Source organism: Ursus americanus, chromosome 16, assembly GCF_024610735.1.
Source record: "Ursus americanus isolate L20-20 chromosome 16, mUrsAme1.1.p, whole genome shotgun sequence".
In the NCBI taxonomy this organism is placed as follows: domain Eukaryota; kingdom Metazoa; phylum Chordata; class Mammalia; order Carnivora; family Ursidae; genus Ursus; species Ursus americanus.
Genome location: NC_142142.1, coordinates 53,465,030 through 53,490,288, shown reverse-complemented (window position 1 = coordinate 53,490,288; position 25,259 = coordinate 53,465,030). Strand labels below are relative to the sequence as shown.

The 25,259-nt window shown below is 39.2% G+C and overlaps 2 protein-coding genes across 2 annotated transcripts; one reads left to right on the top strand and one right to left on the bottom strand.

Moving 5' to 3' along the window:
* Positions 1-2,351: 2,351 nt before the first annotated feature.
* C16H11orf71 (chromosome 16 C11orf71 homolog) lies at positions 2,352-2,966 on the bottom strand. The gene has a single exon (XM_087868419.1). The coding sequence runs from the start codon at positions 2,799-2,801 to the stop codon at positions 2,403-2,405; it is 399 nt and encodes a 132-aa protein (XP_087724545.1). The 5' UTR covers positions 2,802-2,966; the 3' UTR covers positions 2,352-2,402.
* An 86-nt stretch (positions 2,967-3,052) lies between these two features.
* On the top strand, positions 3,053-10,376 carry RBM7 (RNA binding motif protein 7). The gene is made up of 5 exons (XM_045797820.2): positions 3,053-3,230; positions 4,156-4,318; positions 4,951-5,038; positions 7,885-7,975; positions 9,879-10,376. Exons 1-5 carry the CDS (start codon positions 3,135-3,137, stop codon positions 10,230-10,232), a joined length of 792 nt encoding a protein of 263 aa, XP_045653776.1. The 5' UTR covers positions 3,053-3,134; the 3' UTR covers positions 10,233-10,376.
* The last annotated feature ends 14,883 nt before the right edge of the window (positions 10,377-25,259 follow it).

Sequence of the window (25,259 nt, the reverse complement as noted above, 5' to 3'; positions counted from 1 at the left end):
CTGGTTTGTACAGTAAACATGGTCATCCTGTGTATTATACCTCATTTTCCTCTTCTCATCCTGTTCTCCACTTCCAATTTTAACCAGTTTATTTAAAAAAAAATTTTTAATCTCTTTTGACACTACCATTTCTTTCTCTCTTTTTTTTTTTTTTTGTCTGTTTAAGATTTTATTTATTTTTCAGAGAGAGAGAGTACAAGCAGGGGGAGCAGTAGGCAGAGCAGGCAGAGGGAGAAGCAGGCTCCCCGCTGAGCAAGGAGCTGGATGTGGGACTCGATCCCAAGACACTGGGATCATGACCTGAGCCGAACAAGTTTATTTTTTAAAGTACAGAATTATTGGTTAAATGGGGAGGATCTAAGAAGAACATATAATCCTATTTCATACTTGATAATATTCAGCCTCTCTCTGAACTTTTTAGCTTAACTTATCTTACCTTGTGAGGTGTTATTTTTCACTATTAGGCTTCTCTCAGTTTTATGAAAACACTTCTTACCTTCAGCCTTAATTTATTTATTATTATTATTCCCAGTCTAAAACTCGTAACATATAGATTTGGGATTCCTTTCTCAACTACAGGTTTTGTGATGTCCAGTCTAAGGCATCCATTGTATATTATGAATTAACCTTTTAGATATGTGGAAGAGTATTAGATATATGCTATCCTTGGGAGAATTGAGAAAAGAGTTGCTCAAATAACTTTTTGTATGGCGTGGTTCAAATGAGGAGACTGGGAGCAAGGCTGCAAGGCTCTATCATTGACTAGCTGTATGGCCTTGGAAACTACTTCATCTCTTTGTGCCTTTGTTTCTGAGCAATAAAATGAAGTATGATATCTCCTTTATGGGCCATTGTGAGAATTAAATGACATATATAAAGCTCCACCAAAGCAGAGATGTTATTGATCTTGTTCACTTTATTCTAAAAGCCTAATACAGGGCATATCAGGCACAGTATAAGTTCTCAATAAATATCTGAATAAATAATGAATAAAAGCCTCTACAACATTGCCTTACACATAGCACTCAAAAAAAAAAAATAGCTGTTATTGTCCTTTCAACCATTTTTTCTATGACCTGTTCCAGATCTCTCACCATATTAATCACTCTCTTATGGAAGCTCTCTGATTTGCCAACATTCTTCTTCAAATGTGGTTCTAACAATTCAGTACTGTGTGGTGTGTGATAATTTTGCTTTATCTGGTCATAATTATACACAAGAGTCCACTGAGAAAAACCTAGTCTACCTGCTTACATAGAGTTGGCACTTGAAGAACCCACTAACTTTCTTCCAATACCGCCCTTTAAACCTTAGGAAATATACGGTTAAGAGAATAAAAGTATCAAAAAATAAGGAGTGATCAGCCAGGTAAGAGAAGAACCAGGATAGTACAGTAGTATGGAAAGCCATTGCAACCTGGGGTATTGTTATCACTGCACCTAAAAAACAGTCCAGTGTGGTGATTACCTATTGATTTATTAGCCTCCCTATCTAGAATACATTCCTTGACTGTAGTTTATCCACAGTGCTCACCACTGGGAAGATCTTCAAATACTGTTGAATGGTTGAATGAGTAAAAATAAACAAGAACGTTTGAGGAAGATGCTATAGTGAATTGATGAACAGCTTCCTAACAGGAGACTGTGAGCCTAAGTTACCCACCATTGTATTTCGGGACAACAGACTAAGATTAAGGAACCTGGGGCTGAACGCTAATAATAAAATGACAAACGGAAATGTAAAAACTCATTTGGAGACTTTGGCAAAAAAAGAAATGAAACTGGTGTAATAATATGAAAAAGCAGCAAAGTTTAGGTTTGCTTTTGTTTTTAGTGTGACTGAGACTGGAGTTTGTAGATACTCCTGAAAAAAAGGGGAGGGAGATGGAAAAGGGTTGCCTTGGGCCCTATGGAAGAATATGCCAGGGGAGTAAAAAGAAGCATTTCATTTTCACCAACAAAAGTAAACGTAACGGTAATAGTCTGGGGTAGAGAGGTAGAGAGTTAAGCAAGCTTCAATCACAAGTCTCAAAAGTAGGAGAATCTGCCAGGGTGGGAAGTAAGATTTGTGGAAAGCAGAATTTGGGTTCATTGTTGGGATGGCGTGCACAAAGGGTGAAAAAATGATTGCTGGCCTCTGGGGGGGGTGGGGGGTGGCTCAGCTTTGTGACTAAGAAGATCTCTTCTACCTCCCTCCTGATCTAATTATTCTGGCTGCCTAAAACCATCGGAATTCAGCAGTAAGTACAAGTTTCCTCCGTACTAAGCCATATTAACAAGACTCCTACATGTTTTTATACTAAAATGAAAATTCATCCCTCTGGAAATAAGACTACCGAGGCCACCAAGGAAGGATTTTAGAGAGGCCTTGTTTATGAGCGAATAGAGGGGCAGATGGAGGTATTAAGCCGACAGGCGGGCTGCGATAACACTTCCAATGGCAACCAGCCGCTGTTGCAGCAAGCTCCTCAGGAGATCCAGTTTAACCCCGGGGGTTGGATACGGTGAGAATCTGGTCTGGCGGCTCCGGTTCCGTCCATCAGGTTCCCTTCCCTTTATAAAGCGGGTCGGGCTCCGGCCGCCCCCACTCGCCCGACGGCTCTCGGTACGAACGTTTGGCCTCACGGCCTGCCGAGCAGTGGGTCCTGGAAGAATAGCCTCGGGCCTGGCAACGAGGAAGCTGTCTCCGGAGACCATCGCCAGCGCTAAGGCCGCCGACGGGCTGAGGTCGCCGTGGGACGCCCGGTAGGCCACCCTGGTCCTTTGATCGCCGGCGGACAGGGACACATTGTTCAGGGCCATCTTCAAACACTGCCCGCAGTGTTTGTTACGTCCCTTGGTCAAGGCGGGCCCTTCGCGGCTCCACAGATCAGTCCAGCCCGTCTCCAGCGCCGCCACCGCCTACACTTGAGGCCATCCCTAAAGCCGCGGCCTGCCGAGGAGCAGCCTTTCACCGGCGCTCTCCTCGCGAGCAGGCGCAGCGCGTCCGCGCACGGCGGCGCCGGCCGGGAGCGAGCGTGATTGACGTTTACGTCCGTGACGCCCGGGAGGGCGAGGACGTGGGGTTTCCGAGAGTGCGCAGTGAGTGCGACGGCGACGACCCTTCGGCCTTTTTAGGGAGGGGGCGACGCTGAGATGGGGGCGGCGGCAGCGGAAGCGGATCGCACTCTCTTTGTGGGCAATCTTGAAACTAAAGTGACCGAGGAGCTCCTCTTCGAGCTTTTCCACCAGGTCAGCGGCCGAGAGCAGGCTTTTCCTTTCGCTATGCGGCTCCTATACTCCGGCCCGACGGCCATGCCCGCCTTCTTGGGGAAAGCGGGGCTGTGGGTCCGGGCGCCCGACGGGTGGGCCGCTTGGGGCTGGAGGTCCACCGGGAAAGTGAGGCTCTCGCTGGGTGTCGCTTTATGGGAAGAACCCTAGTCAGTTCACTCAAGGGTGGTGGAGGCTTCCTCAGGGAAGCATTCCCGAGGTAATGATTCAAGGATCCTAAGGGGCACGGTATGTGTGGGTTGTTCATGGAGCAGGGCTTTTTCCTGTCCCTTTGCTCATCTTCCTTCCCCTTAAGGCACTTTGTCTTCGGTTTATCTGGCTAATCAGATTTCAGTTGCTCTGTCAGTATATGTTTTCCACCGAATTTTTTTTTTAATTGCAGCGTTAAAATATTTAAAAGACTACTCCATAGAAAAGCAAACGTGTTGTTTCTGTATTCAGTTCTGCGTTAAAATGTGTTAAAAATCCAGAATTTCTTGTTCTTTTCAGTTCTAGTCTCTAACAACTGGTAATAGTTGGTTAATCAGTACAAAAGTGAATTTTTAGCCCAAAGAAACCACTTTCTCTAGCTCTTGGTCAACGTTACCCGGAGTGGGAAAGTGATGGATGTTGGTCACCTTGTTAAAAAGTCATAAAGCACTATGAAATGTAAACTGAGTGACTGTGTCCAGTTCCTTATGGGCTTCCTTCCCCAAATAAATTAATCAAGTGTTCAGTCATATCTGTGGAATCTTTAACTGAGTTGGAAATCCCTATGTGTCCATTTTTTAGGCTTTTCCTGGTTACATTTCTGTTGCTTTTAAACTTCCTAAAATTTGCATATTTTCTTGAAATTGCCTCATTTAAATTCTGAAGACTTTTTTTTTTCTTCCTTTTTTGTTTGTAGGCTGGGCCGGTAGTAAAAGTGAAAATTCCGAAAGATAAGGATGGTAAACCAAAACAGTTTGCGTTTGTGAATTTCAAGCATGAAGTGTCTGTTCCTTATGCGATGAATCTACTTAATGGAATCAAACTTTTTGGGAGGCCCATCAAAATTCAATTTAGATCAGGTAACTGTTCAGTATTATTGTTTGGGGAGAGGGTTTTTTTGCTGCTTTGTTCTTTGTTTTTAGTTTTATTATTCAGTTTTAAAGAAGCTCTTGGATGAAAATACCTTAAGCTTTGTGGATAGTAATTTTTATATATCCCTGAAACTAGATAACATTAACAATACGGATTTTGAAAGTCATTTTAAAATTGAGTTTGGGTTACTGAAAAGAGCATAAACTTTTTTGTTAGAAAGACTTGGGTTTGGGTTTGTGCTCTGAAAGGAGCAAGAATTGTTTTTTAAAAATACTTTTCCTGGCTGCTTTGTGATTTACATTTACAGGTTTTGATTCTGGATCATGTGAGGATGAAACTTTCCATGTTTCCAGTTAAAATTTAGTGTGGGATCAGAATATTATGGCCAGATTGGATATTTGTACATTGGATAGTACTTATTTGAACCCTTTGTTTTGGTTATATCTGATATTAAACACTTACAGTTTTCACGCTGATGAAACTGTAAAGCGGTCAACTGAAATTTGAGGTTTTCTCTTGTAGCTTCTATCTACCTTTTTAGCATGATTTGGGGTAGAAGGGATAAAATTTCAACTTGAGTTTTCTATCAAGAATAATTTCTCAAATTACTTCATTTTAGGAAGTAGCCATGCCTCTCAGGACGTCAGTTTGTCATATCCTCAGCATCATGTTGGAAACTCAAGCCCTACCTCTACATCTCCTAGCAGGTGATATTTTGTTAAAAATCATTTATTGGAAATTTTTTTCAGGTAGTGATCTCAAAACATACTGAGTGATTTGTTTCCTTCTTTAAGCGCCTACCTCTTTATTTTTCTGCTATATTATTTGTGTTATAATTAGGTATTTATTTTAAGGGGACTGCAGACAGACGTATATAGTACCCCTAAAATAGATACATATGTACCTATAATTACATTCATTTGTGAGGACATTTACCCACAGTCACATATTTAATGTATAACTGAAAATTTCCCAGAACATTACTTATTTTCTCTACTTTCATTATACTCTATTTTCTATTTTATTTTCTTTTAAAAATTCAAATTTGTTTTGACCACTCATTGGTTGTTACTTGCAATTTAAAAATACCTATCAGTAAACAGACTAGTGAACTAAGAGTTTATAGAATTGGATTCTAGGGCTGCCTCTCTGATTGAAGATTTGAAGTAGTCTCATTTCTCTGGTCCTGTCCTTCCATTTGTAAGAAAAAGCTAAATTGAATGCCCCCAGAGTCTCTTCCAGCTACTAAGGGTTAGAAAAGCTACCATGTTTATACAAAATAATTTTATTTGCTTTGGGAAGCGTGGTATTTTACCAGGGACATTTTTTTCCTGGTTTATCAGTATAGACCTATTGATTAGTCATATTGGGCTTCATTCAAGAAAGAGTCAACAAATATCTGTCATGTGTCAGGTTCTTCAAGTCCTTTGTGTTTATGGTCTTATTTCTCACAGCAGTCTTAGGAGGTAGGGATTATTGTTAGTTCTACCTTGTATGTGAAGGAAGTGAGGACTGACATTAACTTGCTCAAGTTTGAACTGCTCGTGAGCAGTGGGCTGGGATTGAAACCCAAGCGTTGTGACTGAACCCCAGCCCCTGTCATAGGCTGCCTAGTGAAGCTTAAAAGTCTACAGGAAGATGATAGAGAGATAGATAGATAGATAGATAGATAGATAGATAGATATGTAGTGACTACCTGTTTAGTAAGTTCTCTAAAGAAAGCATAGAACGTGCTTGGAGAAATGGTATAAATGAATAAGGAACTAAAAGAGGCCAATGTATCTAGATCATAGGAAGGAGAAATGGAGTAGTAGATGATGTTGGTGAAGTAGAAAAGAGGGTCTTTCTTATAGGCCATAGTTAAGCTTTGGGAATTTTCTCCTAAAAATAGTAGAAAGACATTGAAATGTTTTCAGTAGGATAGGAACAGGAACAGGTTTGTATTTTACCAAGTTGTTTGGTTGCTGTGGGAGAATGGACTGGAGGGGACAAGGCTGAAAAGAGACCAGTTAGGAAGCTATTGATAGCAAAGTATTGGTATTAGTAGCAGGATAGCAAGGGATTTATTAGGATGAGGTTGTTGGTTTGGATTAGGGTGGTGCCAAGAGCCAGAGCGAAGTAGCTGCAGTATGAAAAGATAACTGGAAAGTAAAATTGCAAGAAAGAATGAAAAAGAGTACCATCTTAGCAGCTTTTCTTGCCAACTGAAATTGTGTTTAAATACTTCTCAGCACATTTGGAACTTGAAGCATCTCAAACCACTTTTGGAGACGCTTCAAAGGTATCTCAGGTAGAGGGAAAAGTTTACCTCCCTGAGAATTTCTTTGGAAAAAAATATACAAGTAAATAAGTTGTTTTTAATTTAAGGCTAGAATGCACATCATTTTTGTCTTCTTATAAGGAAATTTATACTCTTTACCCCTTTAATGTACACATATCTGACCTGATTTAAGAAAACCCAAAATGAAAAGATCTAAACTATGAGACAAATCAATTAGTGATTTGGTTCTAAATATTTTAAAATAAAATTAAAGTACTTGTTAAAGTGACTTTTCTCTCTTTCTTTTTTTTTTTTTTTTTTAACATTTTATTTATTTATTTGACAGAGAGAGAGCGAGAGAGGGAACACAAGCAGGGGGAGTGGGAGAGGGAGAAGCAAGCTTCCGGCTGAGCAGGGAGCCTGATGCGGGGCTCCATCCCAGGACCCTGGGATCATGACCTGAGCTGAAGGGAGACACTTAACAACTGAGCCACCCAGGCGCCCCTAAAGTGACTCTTTCTGTAGAGCAAGCTACTTTTTTAGGAATTGAGGAATTAGGTGTGATTCCTTAAAATTAATATCCTATTTGTGTTACAGAACCCTTAATTCCTTGCTCCCCCAGACCTGTTCCTCTTCCCTGTCACAGTAGATGTCTACGTAATTGCTCAAGCCAAAAATCTAAATTTTATCGTTTATTTTTCTTTTTCCCTCATCTGTCATATCTAATCGACCAAATCTTTTTCATCTTAGTTTTCAGCCTAGACCTCTGCACTAGTCCTGGGATTGACAGGTTTTTGTTTTTGTTTTTTTTCCTATGAAGGGCCATATAGTTAATGTTTCAGACCTTGCAGGCCATACTTTTTTTTTTGTCATTGTAACACTACGTAGATAAAACAGACACAGAGTGTTAAAAAACGGGATTTGGCCCACAGGCTGTATAGTTTACTCACCCCTGTGCTAATTGTTCCCTCAGCTGGAATGTTTTGCCTCCAGGTAATCTTGTTACTTAGTTTTCACTTCAAATGTGTCCCCTTTTTAGAAAGACCATCCCTGACCAGCAGAGCTAAAATAGAACCCCATCTCTCTCCCGTTACTTACTTTTTAATCAATTATTATATCACTTGTAACAAGGTGACGTTGTTTTACTGTCTGAATCCTTACCCTTAGCCATGAGAGCAGGTGGATACCTTTTCTTTCTTGTTCATTCCTATCTTCCACACTGTGTCTTATGATTAGTATATACAAATATTTGTTAAATCGTTGATCATATGTTGGTGTTCTTATTTTTCATAGGTATGAAAGGACTGTGGATACCATGACTCCATCAGTACAGATAATTCAGAGATCTTTTTCTTCTCCAGAAAATTTTCAGAGACAAGCAGTGGTAGGTTGATATTTCTTTTCTTTTCATTTTTCTTTTCTATTCTTTTTTTTTTTTAAGATTTTATTTTTTCATTTGAGAGAGAGACACAGAGCACAAGCAGGGGGAGGGGCAGAGGGAGAAGGAGAAGCAGAACACTTGCTGAGCTGGGAGCCAGACTTGGGGCTTCATCCCAGGACCTGGAGATCATGACCTGAGCTGAAGGCAGATGCTTAACTGACTGAGCCACCCAGGCTCTCTAGAGGTTGTACAAAAATGTTTACCAAAACTCAGACATCTTCAACTTGAGCTTCTAAAAAACCCCAAAAAACTTAGAATCTCCAAATAGGGGTGCCTGGGTGGCTCTGTTGGTTAAGCATCTGACTCTTAATTTCGGCTCAGGTCATGATCTCAGGGTTGTGAGATCAAGCGCCATATCCAGCTCTGCAGTCTCTCTGCAGATTCTGTCTCTCTGCCCTGTCCCTACTCGCACATGTGTGCACATTTGCACACGCTCACTCTCTCTAAAGTAAATGTTTAAAAAAATGCTCAAATGATTCTTAAATAATGTTGTAAGTTTTAGTGAGACTAGCATGATCTCTGTAGGTTGATCACCCATTTTGATTTTCACTGGGCTGAAAAACATTTAACAGATTGAAGATAAATAGAACTGCATTTCACATTTGTATTTTTCTTCAGCTGTTGTTGTGGAGGGGTGTATGTATGTGTCTCAAGGACTGGAAATTTATTCTCTGATACTCTTGCAATGTACGCTGAAGGGCTTCTTACCTGACATTTTCCTTAATGCTTAATAACTGTACTTGAATATATTGATTTGAGTCTTTGACCAGTTTTCTCTTGATTTCCATTTTTTCTGTAATAATGAGACTTCGACTAGGCTCAAAATTTGCTGTGTGTTTTACTGTTCCATCTTTGTCTCCAGTTTTTCATATTTTTCATTTTGTCACCGAGTCCTTTATTTTTTCTTTTTCTTGAATTCATTTCTTCTTTTTTTCTTTGGCCACATCACAATGTTGGCTTGTGACCTGTCAACCTTCTACAGGTCTGCAAAATAAAAATATAAGTGAAATAAAGTAAACTTGAGGGACCAATATAGAGGGATGTCAACTTTTATGTACATACCACATATTTTTCTCATGGTGTAGGCTATTTAAAAAAAGTCATCACTGGCTAGCACTTATCCACAGGCAGAATTTGGGGACCACTGGTTTGTACTTGTCTCCATTTTCTCCTTGCTAGCCCATCTCACACACTGTTTCAAAATGAATGTTATAATCCTGTTTTGCTTATCTTCCTGGTAATTTGATTTTTCTATCGTTTGCAAGATAAAGTCTGATTTCTCTAGCCTAGTTATGAGGCACTCCCATCGTCTGATGCCAGTAAAGCTTTCTAGCCTAACTGTCCATTATTCACTGCTTATGAGATCTGTAATCAGTCAGAATTCTTGCTATTCTACAAACTTGTTCTGTTTCCTTGTTGTCTTTGTGCAATTTCCTTTCCTTGGCATACTTCCCCCTTAAAATATTCCATCCATACTTTTAATACTTAGATAATATGCCACCTTCATGAAGCCTTTCCTAGTGATCCTGAGCTCTTGGCTCTTTGTGTGTTCATCACATAATGATTTACATTATAATCATTTATATCACCTCTTCCCGTCTAAGTTGTATTCTTGAGGGCAAGGAGTATTAGTAATGTACAAATACCTTGCGGGTTATACGTAGGAATGAATAAAGCCATTGTATTTTTTTTTACTCCGAATTCGGTTTAACCTAAGATCCATCTGGGCAAGAGTAATTTTGCTTTTCCATCATTATCTGTTTGGTTCACCGTGACTAAATACATACTGGCTTTGATACCTAGAAATACTTGCAGTTAACATTTCCTTCTTTTTCTCTATTCTTAGATGAACAATGTTCTGAGACAGATGTCCTATGGTGGGAAATTTGGTTCTCCACATCTGGATCCATCAGGATTTTCCCCGTCCCATAGTCATAGTTTTAACCAGTCTTCAGGCTCCCAGTGGCGCCAAGATACACCATCATCACAACGTAAAGTCAGACAGAATTCTCATCCCTACATTCCGGATAGACATTATAGCCGTGAACAGCGTTACACTGATCATGGGTCTGACCATCATTACAGAGGAAGCAGAGATGACTACTTCTATGAAGATAGGAATCCCGATGGCTGGAGCCATGACTATGAGAACAGAAGAGACAGTAGCCGAGATGGAAAATGGCGTTCATCTCGACACTAACAAGTATTAAAAGGACGATGTTATTATAGGGTCATTCTAGGTCCTTTTGGCTAAATTGACCTGGAAATGTTTTGTTAAACTGTACAGAGCAGCTTTACAATTTGCCACGTTTCTTTATAAAGTTTTTAAAACCTCTAGCTACAGTCTAATACAGAAATAAGAGTTGGGGTTCCAGTTTTATTACATTAATAACCTTTCACCTCAGGGTTTTATGAAGAGGAAAGGGTTTTATGCAAAAGAAGGTGCCACAATTCCTAATCATTTTAGATAAATGAGGAAGGGATGTATTATATGGGTTGGTTGTATTATAAAGCAAATATTTTAATTATCTGTTATCTTTTTGTATTGCAAGAAGTTTCTTGTTAGTGAATCAGATTTTGGTGTGTATAATAGAAAACATTCAAGTTCTGATAGTCTGAATTGACTGTCAGTATTTTGTTAAATGAGAAAATGTAATTTCAGTGATTCATTTTACTAATGTTTTACATAGAAAGCTTATTGGTAAAGTTTGGGGATAAGTCATATTTGACTTCTTAGAGAATTTATAGTGTAAGTTCTGTGACATGGTCTTTTGAGTTTTACTCTGAACATAAAATTGTAAATTTTACATGCTATCTCATTCTAAAATTTTAGAATTTGCTCATTAAATCATGTTTGATGTATAACTGAAGTCACTCAGGAAGTTAAATATTTCTAAATGTATTTTTTTACATTAAAAATACAGTGTTAATATAAATCCCCCTTTTCAGGAAGAACACAAATGTAAATGCATAGAGAAAAATGGTAAAATGTTTTACTGAAACTATGCTTTTTTGGAGGAAAAAAAAGGTTTCTGAAGCCTTTTAAGTGCTGCCTCTATCACTCAAATTTTAAAAATTCTAACATTTTCAAAGTGCCCAGGACATGGGTATAAGGATACCTTTTATTATGGAGATTGTACAGGTTGCTTTTTTGTTTGAACATTTGAAAGAATTTAGTCTTAAACATTTTCTGATTTAAAAATTTTTAAATCTTGTTTAGCAGAAGTTTTGTGTATCAAGATGCTATTTCCCCTTTGTTGTAGAACTTGTTTATAAAAATATCATTCCTTGAAAAATTTTGATCCTTTTTAGTATTAACCACAGCATTTGTACTCTGTTGCTTTTTAATATATTGAAAACATAACAAGGAGTGCGCCTAATTTTGTTGACATCGCCGACTTTAGAGACGTTGCGTACAGCATTAGCAACATGCTTCGGTTCAGTGGTTGCCTGGTGTTAAGAACGTCTGTTCTTAGAGCATCCTGAAGTACTCCTTTGTACATATAGAACTTAATATTTTAGAATCAGACTTTTGGTGACATGGATTATAGTTCTGAGCATTAGGAACTAGTTACCCTCCTTGAGAGTTCACATACTCTCACATCTTCCCTATTTGTAAAGTGCATGCAGTTTTTAGGTAACCGGGGCTATTTACTCAACATAGCATTAGGATCAAAAGTTTCTGTTTGCTTTAGCAGTTTAATAGTAGAAGGATTTGTTTCTAATGAGCTTGTTCTCGCGTATCTTACCTGTATGACTATTTGGTAGCTTTTATAGAGATTCACAAAGATGAATTCTGCTTTATTGCAGTTTATCTGTGGGTCAGGTCTTTTCATATGGATTCATAGATAGTCCTGGTTCGGAATAATCTTTTTATTCTTTAATGACTTGGGACACACCCCTTTTGAGGTTCTAGTGAATCTTTTTCACTTCAGTCTCACCCAGTTGAGGGTAATTAATAAATGTCCTGTGTAAAGGGATCAAACAAGACAGCCTCAACAAACTGAATATAGTTAGATAATTCATGTAGGCTTGGGAGCTGCAGTAGAAAGGAAGGGGTGTTTCTGTGGGAGCACAGTTTCTCCGCATGTGTTCATGAACCACCATTCTTACAAGGTGTTCAGCAGAATAAGGGTTCTGTAATCAAGTGTTTTGGTAAACAGGTAGTATCTAACATTGGGTGGCTTTCTGTTAGTGACAACACCATAAAGCTTCTGATAGGTACTGCAGTAAAGAAATTTTATGCTTAGTATTTTCCATACTTACTTGACACTTAACACTTGACCCTTTTGTACATAACACATATTAAGATATTAAGACCTCCAAAGAATCTGACTCAACCCTTCTCCAACCAATCAACCAACATTTTTGATACTACTTTCTAACCATATTGTGTAGGTCCATACTCCTCACACCAATTGCCATCATCTGAGAAGGGGCGGTCATCCTCAACAGGATTATTCCAACAGCACCCGAATGTACTAATTTATGTATTACAATAGTGCCCTGTATTTCTCTTATCATAGCCTTATACTGTGTTATAATTTTCTTTTTAATCTATCTCTCTAGATGGCTGCATGAAGGCGGAGACCATATCTTACTGATGAATTCTCAGTATCCAGTGCCTGGCACTACAAAAATACTTGGTAAATTTTTGATGAATAAATGAACATTTGTCAAATACTTGAATAAAAAAGGGAGGCTTCAGCATAGTAGTATTTTTTTTAAATCGGTTTCCTACTCCTGAACGATCATTGTGTCCTGTTATGAAAACTCTATTACAATATATTGTCTTTAATACACTCTAGAATTGTATTTTTCAAAAATGTTAAGATTTAGATATGTATACATGAAGTTTTCTTTAAAAAATTGTTTATTATCTTAGTTTGGTTTGGGAATTACAGTTCTGCTAGTTTTATAGAATGAGTTGGTAAGTTTATCTTTTCTATGCCCTGGCAAGAAAATTGAATAATACAGGAATTATCTGTTAATTTAAGACTTGTTGAACTCATAAAACAGTCTTAGAAGTAAATGATTCCCCCCCTTTTCCCTTACTAACCATGGGGGAAACTATTCATTTCCTACTTTCTCAGAAATCAATTTGAATAATTCATACCTTTCTAAAAAAAATCAACCGTTTTATCTTTCCAAATTAATTGATAAGTTGTACATGGTATTATAATTTTTGTTAAATTCTTCCTCTAGTAGGAGTCCAGTTTTAGTTCCTGATATGTTTTACTTTCCCTCCTACATCCTGGTCAGACTTGTTGACTTGTTAGAGGCTGTGCTGTTACACAGTTTACATTTATATATGTAAAAACCCCTCATTGCATTGTTGTTGTTTTTTTAAGATTATTTATTTATTTGTTTGACACAGAGAGCAGGGGGAGGGGGGTGCCAGGGAGATGGAGAAGCAGGCTCCCCACTGAGCAGGGAGCCCGACTGGGGTGGCGTGAGGGCGGGGGGGAGGCTCGATCCCAGGACCCCGGGCTCATGACCTGAGCTGAAGGCAGGCACTTAACGACTGAGCCACCCTGGTGCCCTGTTTTGTTTTGTTTTGTTTTGTTTATAAACATTCTCTTTTAAAGAGATTTGATTAAAAATCATATATATTATTCCCATAGTTAACCATTTCTGGAGCTCTTTGTCCCACTGTGTAGATCCATTTATCCATCTGGTATTCTACTTGGAGTTTTTTGGATATCTCTTACAGTGCAGGCTTGCTGGTAATGAATTCTTTTAGTTTTCATGTCTGAAAAAGTATCTTTCACCTTTGTTTTTGAAGTATCTTTTTGTTGGGTACAGAATTCTAACTTGACAGGCTTTTTTTTTTCTTTCAATACTTCAAAAATGTGGCTCCACTGTCATCCTCGTATTTTTCTCCTGTAAGAAATATGCTGTCAGGTACATAATGTGTCATTTTCTCTGTCTGGTTTTGAGCAACTGGATAATGTGGATAATGTGTCCTGAGACAGTTTCCTTCGTGTTCCTTGCTTGGAGTTCACTGAGCTTCATGGATCTGCAGGTTTATAATTTTCATCAAAATTGGAAAAATTTTGGCCATTATTAAAAAGAATTTTTTTTATCCTCACTTTTCTCTTTGGAAACTCTAACTACACTTATATGAAGTGTTTATTTTTTAAATTATCTTTCTGTTTCATTTTGGATAGCTGTATTACTAGGTCTTCAAGCCCACTTGTCTTTTTTTTTTTTCCTGCAGTGTCTAGTCAGCAATTACTTACAATATAATCTTCATCTTAGACATTGTAGTTTTTCTCTCTAGAGGTATGATTTACATCACTTCTGATTGTTACTGTTTTTTTCTTCAGCTCTATTGAGGTACAGTTGACAAAACTGTAAACTATTTAAAGTATACAGCATGATTCAATATACTCGTGGGAGGGTTCTCCCTCCTCCGGAGTTAACACATGACTTGGATCTTTTTTTTATAGCTTCACTATCTTTACTTAAACTTTCAACAAATGGAATAAAGTTACAGTAGTTTCTAATGTCCTTGCCTGCAAATTCTAATATTTTTGTCGGCTCTCAGTTGGTCTCTGTTGGTTCACTGTCATTGTTGGATGTACTTCCTGCTTCTTTGCATGCCTTGTCATTTTGATCGAATGCTAGGCAATATGAATTTTACCCTTTTGGATACTTGATAGTGTGTATTTCTATAAATATTCTTGAACTTTGTTCTGGGACACACATACGTTACTTTAAACCATTGTATCCAGGACCTGATTTAAGATGTGTTAGGCAGAATTTGAGAACTATTTAGGATTAACTCACCCCATCACTAAGGCAAAACTCTTGAATTCTGTAACAGGTGCCTCATGAATTACCAAGACTTTCAGTATGCCTAGTGGGAACAGATACTGTTCTGGTCCTATGTGAATGCTGAGAAGTACTCCCTCTGATTTTTTGGGACAATTCTTTTCTCAGCCTTAGATAATTTCTTCAAGCCTATATGCTGCTCATTACTCTCATGGCCACTGGAGGAAACCTGCAGATCTCTGAGACTTTTCTCCTGGGCAACTTACTGCTCGTCAGTCCTATGTACTGGATGTTCTAGCTGGCTTGGTTTCCCTAGATTCTCAGTCTTAGCTCCTCAACCCACGGAGTTTGCCAGTCTCTGCCTACCCTGCCCTCAACCACACTGCAGCCTGGAAATTCCCTCATGGCAGCAAGCTGAGGCAATCGTAAAGCTCACCTCATTTGTCTCCTGCTTCTCAGGATCACTGTCCTTTCTACCTGGTGCCCGTTGTCTTGTTTTGGGCTTTTTTGTGTGTATTGGTTGTTTCAGGCAGGAGGATAAACCCAATCCTTGTTACTCCGTCTTGACCGGAGGTGGAAGGTAATTCCTGAGTTATGGCATGTAGTATACTCACCATCCTTCCTTTTAAATGGCGTGTATTTTTTTTTTTTTAAGATTTTTATTTGTTTATTCGACAGAGATAGAGACAGCCAGCGAGAGAGGGAACACAGCAGGGGGAGTGGGAGAGGAAGAAGCAGGCTCATAGCGGAGGAGCCTGACGTGGGGCTCGATCCCATAACGCCGGGATCACGCCCTGAGCCGAAGGCAGATGCTTAACCGCTGTGCCACCCAGGCGCCCCTGTATTTTTATGTTTGATTTTTTTCTGTCTAAGTTGAGCTATTTAGATCCTTTTTTATTTCTAAATGACTTTTTTTCTACTGTGACTTTTCATTTTATAGCCTGTGGACAGAGAATGTGGCCAGTGTGATATAAACTTGTAGAGATACAAACCAGATCGCTAGCTGGATGATCACAGGCTTTGTCTAGGTTTGCTGGCAGTGAGCTAACTGTGGACCCGCGGCCCAGGCACACCTGCCTGAGGCTGCTGAGGAGAACCTGGAGCCACACCCACCCTCCTCGGCTGGCCCCTCTGCCTGTGAGTTCCATCCCGCACCCTGTGATGCCTGTGAGGTGTTCGCCGAAAGTTTTCTTTTCCCAGTTTTTTATAATGGTTCCATGCATGTTTGAAAAACATTTATTTTTTCTGTTTCAAAATTCTGTCTTTACAAAATTATCTCTTACCTGACAAGATTTGTAAATCAAAAATGTCAGAATGAGGAGTCATTTAAAAAAATGAAAATGTATGCATTTTAATTTAATACACATAAATATACATTCATTTACCAATCTTTTGATGTAGGGCCAAGGCCTTTTCCTTACACCTCCCTACACCAGTTGGGATTGAGTTGGCCTTTCTTGTATAGATCACTGCCAGACTGCATTGCCCATAATTTCCATTTTGGATTTCTTTATAGTGGAAGGCAAATACAGAGAAACTTGTGGAAGGATTCAAGTTTTCTAGGATTCATATATATGTTTATTTTTATTTTTTTTACACTTGTCTTGCTTGCATTTAATCTGACAGCAAATTCTTACAATGATTTATCCTTAACGAATCTTTACAAAGTATTCAACTACTTTTCTAGAAATCATTATTTTTCAAATTCATAGTCCTATTTCACATTCACGTTCTTATTCACTGGTTTATATAACATTTAGGTTAAGAACTTCTATTAATGCGGACTAGCATAAGAAGGTTTGGAACCACTTACGTGGTGAGAGCAAGAGCAGGTGAACATGGGGCGGGGGTGTTGACCAGAACCTAGCCTGCAGCATGTCAAGGACAAAGACATTATTACAGAAAGAATAGAGAATGTCAGTTATCCAACAGATCAGTTATGTGGAATTCGAGGAGTTAAATGTGCTCATACAGTAGGTAAGTTCTGTTAATTACATGTTTAAAGTTCTGTATGTTTTTCTCTTCTTGATCTCTTAGTTCTGAAAGAGATGATTTTAATTTATCATTTTCTCGGAGTAATAAATATGTCCTGCAGTTAGTATACATCCTGAAGCTCTGCTAGATGCAAAAAGAGGTAAAACGTTCCTTCCCCGTGTCCTGTCCCGGGTTATCGGTGGAAATATCCTTGACCCGTCTTCATGCTATTAGCTTTGGTCTCTACTCTGTTTTGTATTGCTGTTTCACACTTGCTTTTGTTGTTGTTAATACTGGCCTGCTTTGTCTTTGTCTATTTGTTAATTTTTAAAACCTTTATGTCACTCGATTTTAGGAATAGTCTTATAGTAAGGTGTATTTTAAGTTATTCCTGCTTTACTCCCTTGCATATGTAGGTTTATAGGATTGATCACCTTTTCTTTGTGTATGTGTGTTTTTTTCCTTCCTTCTAGGGCAGCATTTAATAACCCTGGATATAGACTGAAATCACCTTTCAAAAATCAACTTAATGCCTAAACTTTACCCCAGAATCTCAGGGGAGGAGAGTGGTATCAATATTTTTTAAAAGAGTCTGGTGTGCAGTCAGGATTGAAAACCCTAGTGTCATACTATTTCTATTCCTGTAATGTATTCCTTTAAATGCTCATCCGTCATATTAAAGTTTATAGTTTTTTATCGGACAGACTGAAACAGTTGTAGGAGTCAAGGTAAAATCAGTGATAAAGTATAAGGGACTTATTGTGGGGATTTAACCTATGCAGTTGTGATTGCAGGTGGAAAAATCTGCTGCCCTGCATCTGGTGTTGGGCCTGAACTCATCATAAGTTCGCCAGATCCACAGCTGGGAAGAAAAGCTGAGCAAGAACAGGAGCAGGGACAAACCGGAAACTGCTAGAAAACAAACACGGAGCTTGCACCTGTCTCTCATTACTCTGCCTTACATGACTCGGATGATGCCTGCAGGTGTAACTGGCACTTTTGGCTACAGAAGTGCATGTATCTTTGGCTCGGCACTCAGAGAAGTTGGAGGACATGTGGTAGGACCCAGAGGAGCCACGGGCTTGGTGCTGCCCCACGCCAGCAAGGTGAGCCAGGAGATCAGCAACGTGCATGAGGTACCACAATGCCTGGCACCCACCACTGATCTTCTGCAGTGTGAAAAATATGACCGCTGTTTCCCTTATGATGTCCAAATCTAAAGTGAATTTCTCCTGTGGTCAAAACTGCATTGCAGTTCTAACACTAACTACCTGGAGTTAGGCCAACAGTCACAGGTGAAGGGCTTATTCTTCTACATATTACCCTCACTTCAGACACCAGCTCAGTGTCAGTGATTCCTGGGCCACCCACACTTCTGACCAATTGGCTACAAATTCAGAGGTTCCCACAACTCCCTCGGGTTTGTTAATTCACTAGAATGACTCAGAACTCAGCTAAGAGCTATATTTATGATTATATTTTACTATAGCAAAAGGCTACAAATCAAATGAGACAAAAGAGGAGAGGCATAGGGTGAGGTCTGGGAGGCTCTCAAATGGGAGGCTTCTGTGTCCTCTTCCCCTGGAGGCAGGATGTATCACCCTCCTGGCACATCAGTGTGTGTTAATCAAGCTTTGTGTCCAGATTTTTTACTGGGGTTTCATTATAGAGGTATGATTGATTGAACCTTGGCCATGAGATTGAACTCTCTCAGGAAGGAGTTTGGACTGGTATCAAGTGGCTCAAAGCCTCCACTCTAATCACATGGCTGATCTTTCCACCATTGGGTCTGCCCAGTCCTGAAACTATCTAGGGTATCTAAGCATCTCAAAGATATTCTTATCACTTGGGAAATTCCAAGGATTTAGAGAGGTTCTCTCCCAGGGAGCAGAAACAAAGGCCAGTCAAAACCTTTACTATAGAACACCAACTCTAAATGGAACTAGATGGGGAGGTGGGAAGGAATTCTGGGAACTAAAGTTCCGCCTTAGCTAAGCTGATCCAGTGCCAAACCACCACAACAGTATTATGTCTGACACCCTTGCACCCCACCAAGAAAATACCTTTAGCATGCCTTTACTTTCCTTGCTGCTTCTCCCCCACCACAAGCATACAGACCACCTTCAAAGCTTTATCAGAATTACTTGGATTTTAGTTTCAGATTGCCATTAATATTCAAATATTTTATCCCCTTGGGGCGCCTGGGTGACTCAGTTGGTTAAGCATCTGACTCTTGATTTTGGCTCAGGTCATGAACTCAGGGTCATGAGATCAAGCCCTGTGTTGGGCTCCAAGCTGAGCCTGGAGCCTGCTTGGGATTCTCTCTCTTTTCCTCTCCTAACCTCTAACCCTAACCCTAACCTTAACCCTAACCCTAACCCTAACCCACCCCAAAACTCAGTGTTAAAAAAACAATCATTTGGCTGGGACTCAACAGGGATGTCTCTTCTCTGCTTAGCATCACTGGGGTGACTCAGTTTGTGGCCTGATGGACTATCCACTTTTAAGATGGGTTATTCATATGACTATCATGTTGGTGATGGCTACTGGCTGAGAGGTCAGCCAGGGTTGTTAGCTGGGTGGTTTGGTTCCTCTCCAGGTGGTCCTGCTTGGGCTTCCTTTCAGCGCGGTGAATGCATTCCAAGAGTGAGCATCCCAGGAGAGCAAGGTGGAAGTATGTGGCATTTTATAATCTAGCCTGAAAAGCCACTTCTGCTGTATTCTTTTGGTCAAAAAAGTCACAGTGGTCCACCCCAGTTCATGGAGAGGGGACACAGAGCCCAGTGATCAATGAGAGGAGTTTTAAGATCATATTGTAAGAGAAGAATATGGGACAGGAGCTATGGTTGTGACCATCTTTAAAAATTAAATCTGCCATACTATTCTTGCAGGACCTAGATTCTGCGAACAGCAGAACTAAAAACAACTACTGTTGGTTTTTTTCTAGCAATTTTATTTTTAATTTTTCCCACTTAAATGCTTAATCCATTTAGATTTTATTTTGGTGTAAATTTTGAAGTCAGGAGCCAATTTAATTTTTTCTCCAGATAACTACCTAATTGCTAACAAAATTTATTATCAATCCATCTTTCGTTACTAATATAAAATTGTGTCATTACCATTTTCTAAATCCCCCCTTGTATTGTCTATTTCTGGGCTTTATAATCTATAAATGTCTGGCTATTCCTGCCCCAGAACCTACTTACTGCAGGACTAGTTTCTCCCACACCCACCCCATTGGTCTTCTTCTTCAAAATTTTGCTGGCTAATTCTTGCATGCTTATTTTTCTATGTGAATTTTTCTGTGTCAGCTTAGCCTGTCTACTTTTAAACCAGTCTATTGGTATTTCCATCAAAATAGTGGTTATTAATTTTTTTAAAGATTTATTTATTTATTTATTTATTTATTTATTTGACAGAGAGACAGCCAGTGAGAGAGGGAACACAGCAGGGGAGTGGGAGAGGAAGAAGCAGGCTCCCAGCAGAGGAGCCCGACGTGGGACTCGATCCCGGAACGCCAGGATCACGCCCTGAGCCAAAGGCAGACGCTTAACGACTGCACTACCCAGGCGCCCCAGTGGTTATTAATTTTAAATCACTTTTATCATTAATGAAATTGGGTGTTTTGGCTACTTTGTACCAGCCAATTCCATTTTTTCATGAATTGTTCATAATCTTCGACCATTTTTCTACTAGGGTTTTGACTCGTCGTATTCATCTGTGAGAGCTCTTTGTATTTGGGGATATCAGAGCTTTGTTTGAAATGTTTCTTGTAAATATGTTTCCCAGTTACAGGAGTCCTCCCCGTCCTTGGTTTTGCTCTCGTGGTTTCAGCTACCCACCCACAGTCAGCTGTGTTCAGAAAGCAGACGATCCTCCTTCTGATAATCTGTCAGTAGTAGCCTAAGTCTATGTCACAATGCCTATGTCATTCCCCTCCCTTCGTCTCAGCACTAGACCTCTTATCATCTCACATCATCATAAGAAGGGTGAGTATAGCTACAATAAGATATTTTGAGAGGGAGAGAGACCACATGCACATAACTTTTATTACAGTACATATTGTTATGATTGTTCTACTTTATTATTATTGTTAATCTCTTACTGTGCCTAATTTATAAATTAAACTTTATCATAGATATGTATGTATAAGAAAAAACATAGTATATATAGGGCTAGGTACCATCTTGCATCCACTGGGGGCCTTGGAACTATCTCTTGAAGATAAGGAGGGGACTGCTATAGTTAATTTTGCTTCTGATATTTTTTTTAAGTATTGAAATAAATAGTAAATGTGTGTGTACACATGAGTGGGTGGGGGGTTAAAGCTATCTTTTCTTGGGTGGTTTCTTCTGCTATTTTGAGATTTATACATTCTTTTTTTTAAAATATTTTATCTATTTATTTATTTGACAGAGAGAGCAGCGAGAGAGGGAACACAAGCAAGGGGAGTGTGAGAGGGAGAAGCAGGCTTCCCGCTGAGCAGGGAGCCTGATGCAATACGGGGCTCGATCCCAGGACCCCGGGATCATGACCTGAACCAAAGGCAGACGCCTAACAGCTGAGCCACCCAGGTGCCCTGCGATTTATACATTCTTTCCCTATCCCAAAATAAATTAAAGAGTCATATATTTTCAGGATTTTTTATGACCTTGTTTTTATATTGAAGTGCTTAACCCATTTAAAATTTATTTTAGTGTATCGTGTGAAGTTCTGATCAAACCAGTTTTTTTTTTGCTAGTCTGTTTCTCCCAATACTATTAAACAAATGCCTTTATTTAGCTGTTTTTTCAGAACTCAAAACATAATCAAGAAAACGTAATTTTTCAAGTTGGAAGAAAAATCCGATTATGATTTTGACTGTGATTGTGTGAAGCACGTAGACTAATAGGCATTCAGGCCTGAATGTGAAGTGACTTGTTGCTGGAGTATAAACACAGCAAGTCACAGATTTGAGGTCCTCTAGTCTCTATTTTAAGGTGGGCCTCCCTCCAAATTTGGCGATCTGTAAATTTTAAATTAAAAATTTTAATTCTTATTCATAAGGAAATAATTCCATTAAAATTTTTATTGTGGTAAAATATATATAAAATTTGGCATTTTAACCATTTCAAATTGTACAGTTCAGTGGCATTTAGGACATTCACACTGTGCAACCATCACTCTGTATCTCCAAAATTTTCTTGTCGCCCCAAACACACTCTACCTGTTACGTAGTAACTTCCCATTCTACTACCCTTCCCACCCCCAACATTTCAGCCCACAGATTTTCTGCCTCTATGAGTTTGCCTTTTCTAGATATTTTATATAGGTGGAAGCATGCATTATTTGACCTTTTTTGTCTGGCTTATTTCATTTATCATAATGAAGGGAGTAATTGCAGGAAGTTGTTGTTACTATTATTTTATGAATAAAGAACAAGAGATTTAGACAGTTTTCATTACTAGTCCAAGGTCACACAGGTAGCATCAGAATTTGGATGTAGGTCTTTCTGACTCCTAAACTCACACTCTCAAATACCCTAGTACCACATGTTACCCCCATCCCCAGGCTTCCCAAGATGAAGTGTTTTGCTCTGGAAACAACTGTACAGATGGGGCAAAAAAAGTGAAAATAGTTTATTAGTTTTTTTTTTTTATGTCTGTAATTTTTAAATCCATACCTTTTCCTCTCAAAATGGAATTCAAAGGCTACTTTGAGGTTAGTGCAGAATCAGAAGATAGGAAATGGATGTCTTCCTATTTGAATAGTTAGGATTATTCATTGAAGTATTCTCAGAAGTGAAGCACATATTTCTTACTGCTTTTTACAGGATGCAAAATAGATGCAATAAATTCAAGAATGAAATAGTACTAAGGAGATTGTAGAGTTTGCCTTTAAAGCAATGCTAACGGTGAGCTGGATCAGTAGTAAGTTTTGTGAAATAAAATGAGATATATACAATGAGGTGAGAAAGAACTAGGTCATTAAAATTTTGGTTGTGGCATAGGATGACTAAAATTCAAAGGTAAATGATAAGCTCTGAGGAGGGCCTGATTTCATGAACATACTTCTGGTGTATTGGTTTACTCTTAGTCTATTTGCTGTTCATGACAATTTTAAAAATTTGGAAAGCTAATTATGCAATTTTCCCAACAATTACTTTTCCGCGTGTTTTGTTGTTGGTGTTGCAAGATTTTTCCCCTTTCAGAATTAAATTCTGAGTGCTGTTATGCTCATTTAAATTTTAATGCAAGTGTTTGAAGGTGGCATTTAATTTACCATGTAGAAATGGGAATTACTGCTGTCAGCACTTAGGTTTGAAAAATTTTGTCAGGGGCGCCTGGGTGGCACAGCGGTTAAGCGTCTGCCTTCGGCTCAGGGCGTGATCCCGGCGTTATGGGATCGAGCCCCACATCAGGCTCCTCCGCTATGAGCCTGCTTCTTCCTCTCCCACTCCCCCTGCTTGTGTTCCCTCTCTCGCTGGCTGTCTCTATCTCTGTCGAATAAATAAATAAAATCTTTAAAAAAAAAAAAAAAAAGAAAAGAAAAATTTTGTCAGGACAATATAATTATTTTGAAAAACAGTGTTCATTCAAAGGAGAAGATTTCATCTGTGAAAGTGATCATTTTAAGGCTTGTCCCTGCATCTGTGCTTCTGTGATTTGTTCTCCCAGAGCCTTTTGCAGATACCTTTTCTCAATTTCATTCTTCTCTACCTCTTTCCCTTTATTTCTTGAACTTTTCTTATCAGTGGCATCATGGTTCTTACTCTTAACTCACTTGTTCACTCCTATGCTGCTTCTCCTCCATTCTCTCCAAGGCACCCAGAAAGAACCTTTATTTCTTGCTTTGTCAACTTGCAGTTCTCAAATTTGTTTCTCAAGCTGCAGTAAAATTTTGTGTTCTTTTTTTTTTTTAAAGATTTTATTCATTTATTTATTTGAGAGCGAGAGAGAATGAGAGGGGGAAGGGAAGGAGGAGCAGAGAGGGAAGGAGAGGGACAAGCAGACCCCATGCTCCATGCAGGGCTCAATCCCATGACCCTGAGATCACGACCTGAGCCAAAACCAAGAGTTGGGCGCCCAACCAACTGAGCCACCCCGAGTTTTATGTTCCAATGACCAAAAACAATGACATTTTTCTGAACTCATCCTGACTTTGATACCAATGACTTCACACCTTCATTCAAATTTTTCTTCCTTTATTTTCTGTAATGCTGCCTTTTCTTGAAACTTTTCTTATTCTTACCACTTTGACCAATAGTTATCTTTCTGATTTTCTTCCTTCACTCACCACTTAACTATAGGCAATCTCCAAAGCATGTTCTGTAGGGGTTAGGAATTGTGTTAGGTTATCAAAAACAGAGGCTCAAAAATAGTGGCTTCACAAAGTAGGGAGTTTTCTTTCACCTCAACCAAGTTTCTAGCTAGTATGGAAGCTCCCCTAAGTCATGATGCATAGAGACCAAAATCCCTCCCATCTTTCTGCTTTAGCATCTTCACCACTAGTACTTCACTCAAGACCGTATCTTGGTGCAGGATAGATGCAGAGGCTTTAGCCACTGTGCCAAAAGCCCAGGTATCAGGAAGGGTAGAGAACACTTCTCAGTTAAATCAATTCCTTTCAAGAAAACTTTTGGAAATCCAATAATATCATTGGCTAGAAGTTAGTCACATGACCACAGCCAGCCACAAGGATGGCAGAGTGTCTTACTAAAACTCAGAAATATGTCATGCATGAAGAAAGAGGGGTATTTGATAGGTAATGGTCGGTCTCTGCCACAGTCTGTTTTCTCAGATGCTGGCTACATGATTAGAAATGATCAGTATTTATAAATGGTGAGTGGGGTGGGTCTATTAATAATAATGATGATTTATTTATACTATTTATTAAGCACCTGCCACATGCCAGGTATTGTGCTGCCTTTATGCATAGTATCTAAAACTCTGAAAATAATTCTTCCAATGCCTTAGTGTTCTCAGTGTTTTGAAGATGAGGAAAGTGAGTCTCAGAGAGATTAGAGTCAACTTGTTTAAGGAAATACAGGTAGAAATGAGCTGAGGTAGGGTTTGAATTCAGCTGGTTTGTCTCCAAAGCCTATTTTTTTAATTATACATGGCCCACATTGAATATTCATGTGCATATTCTTTTGTCCAATAATTATTTAGACTGCTCTAGCCTGATGTCATAATTTCCAGTAGCATTTACATTGGACTATTCAGAATTATAGAGTTGTCTAAACTTGGTTGCGATGACAATTACTAATTGAGTCAAGATTATTATCAAGATACCTAGAAATCACCAGGTAGCTTGGTAGCACAGGGAGGTGGTTAGATCTGAACAACCTGTGGGTTCCAATGACAGAAAGGACTCACACTTAATTCTCCGGGGCCCTCCACCTGAGTAACACAGGACCTCAGCTCTGCAATTCCTCATGCCCCATTACTTGTAGGACTTCTAAACAAGCCCACCCCCTAGGACACTGCCTTTGTAC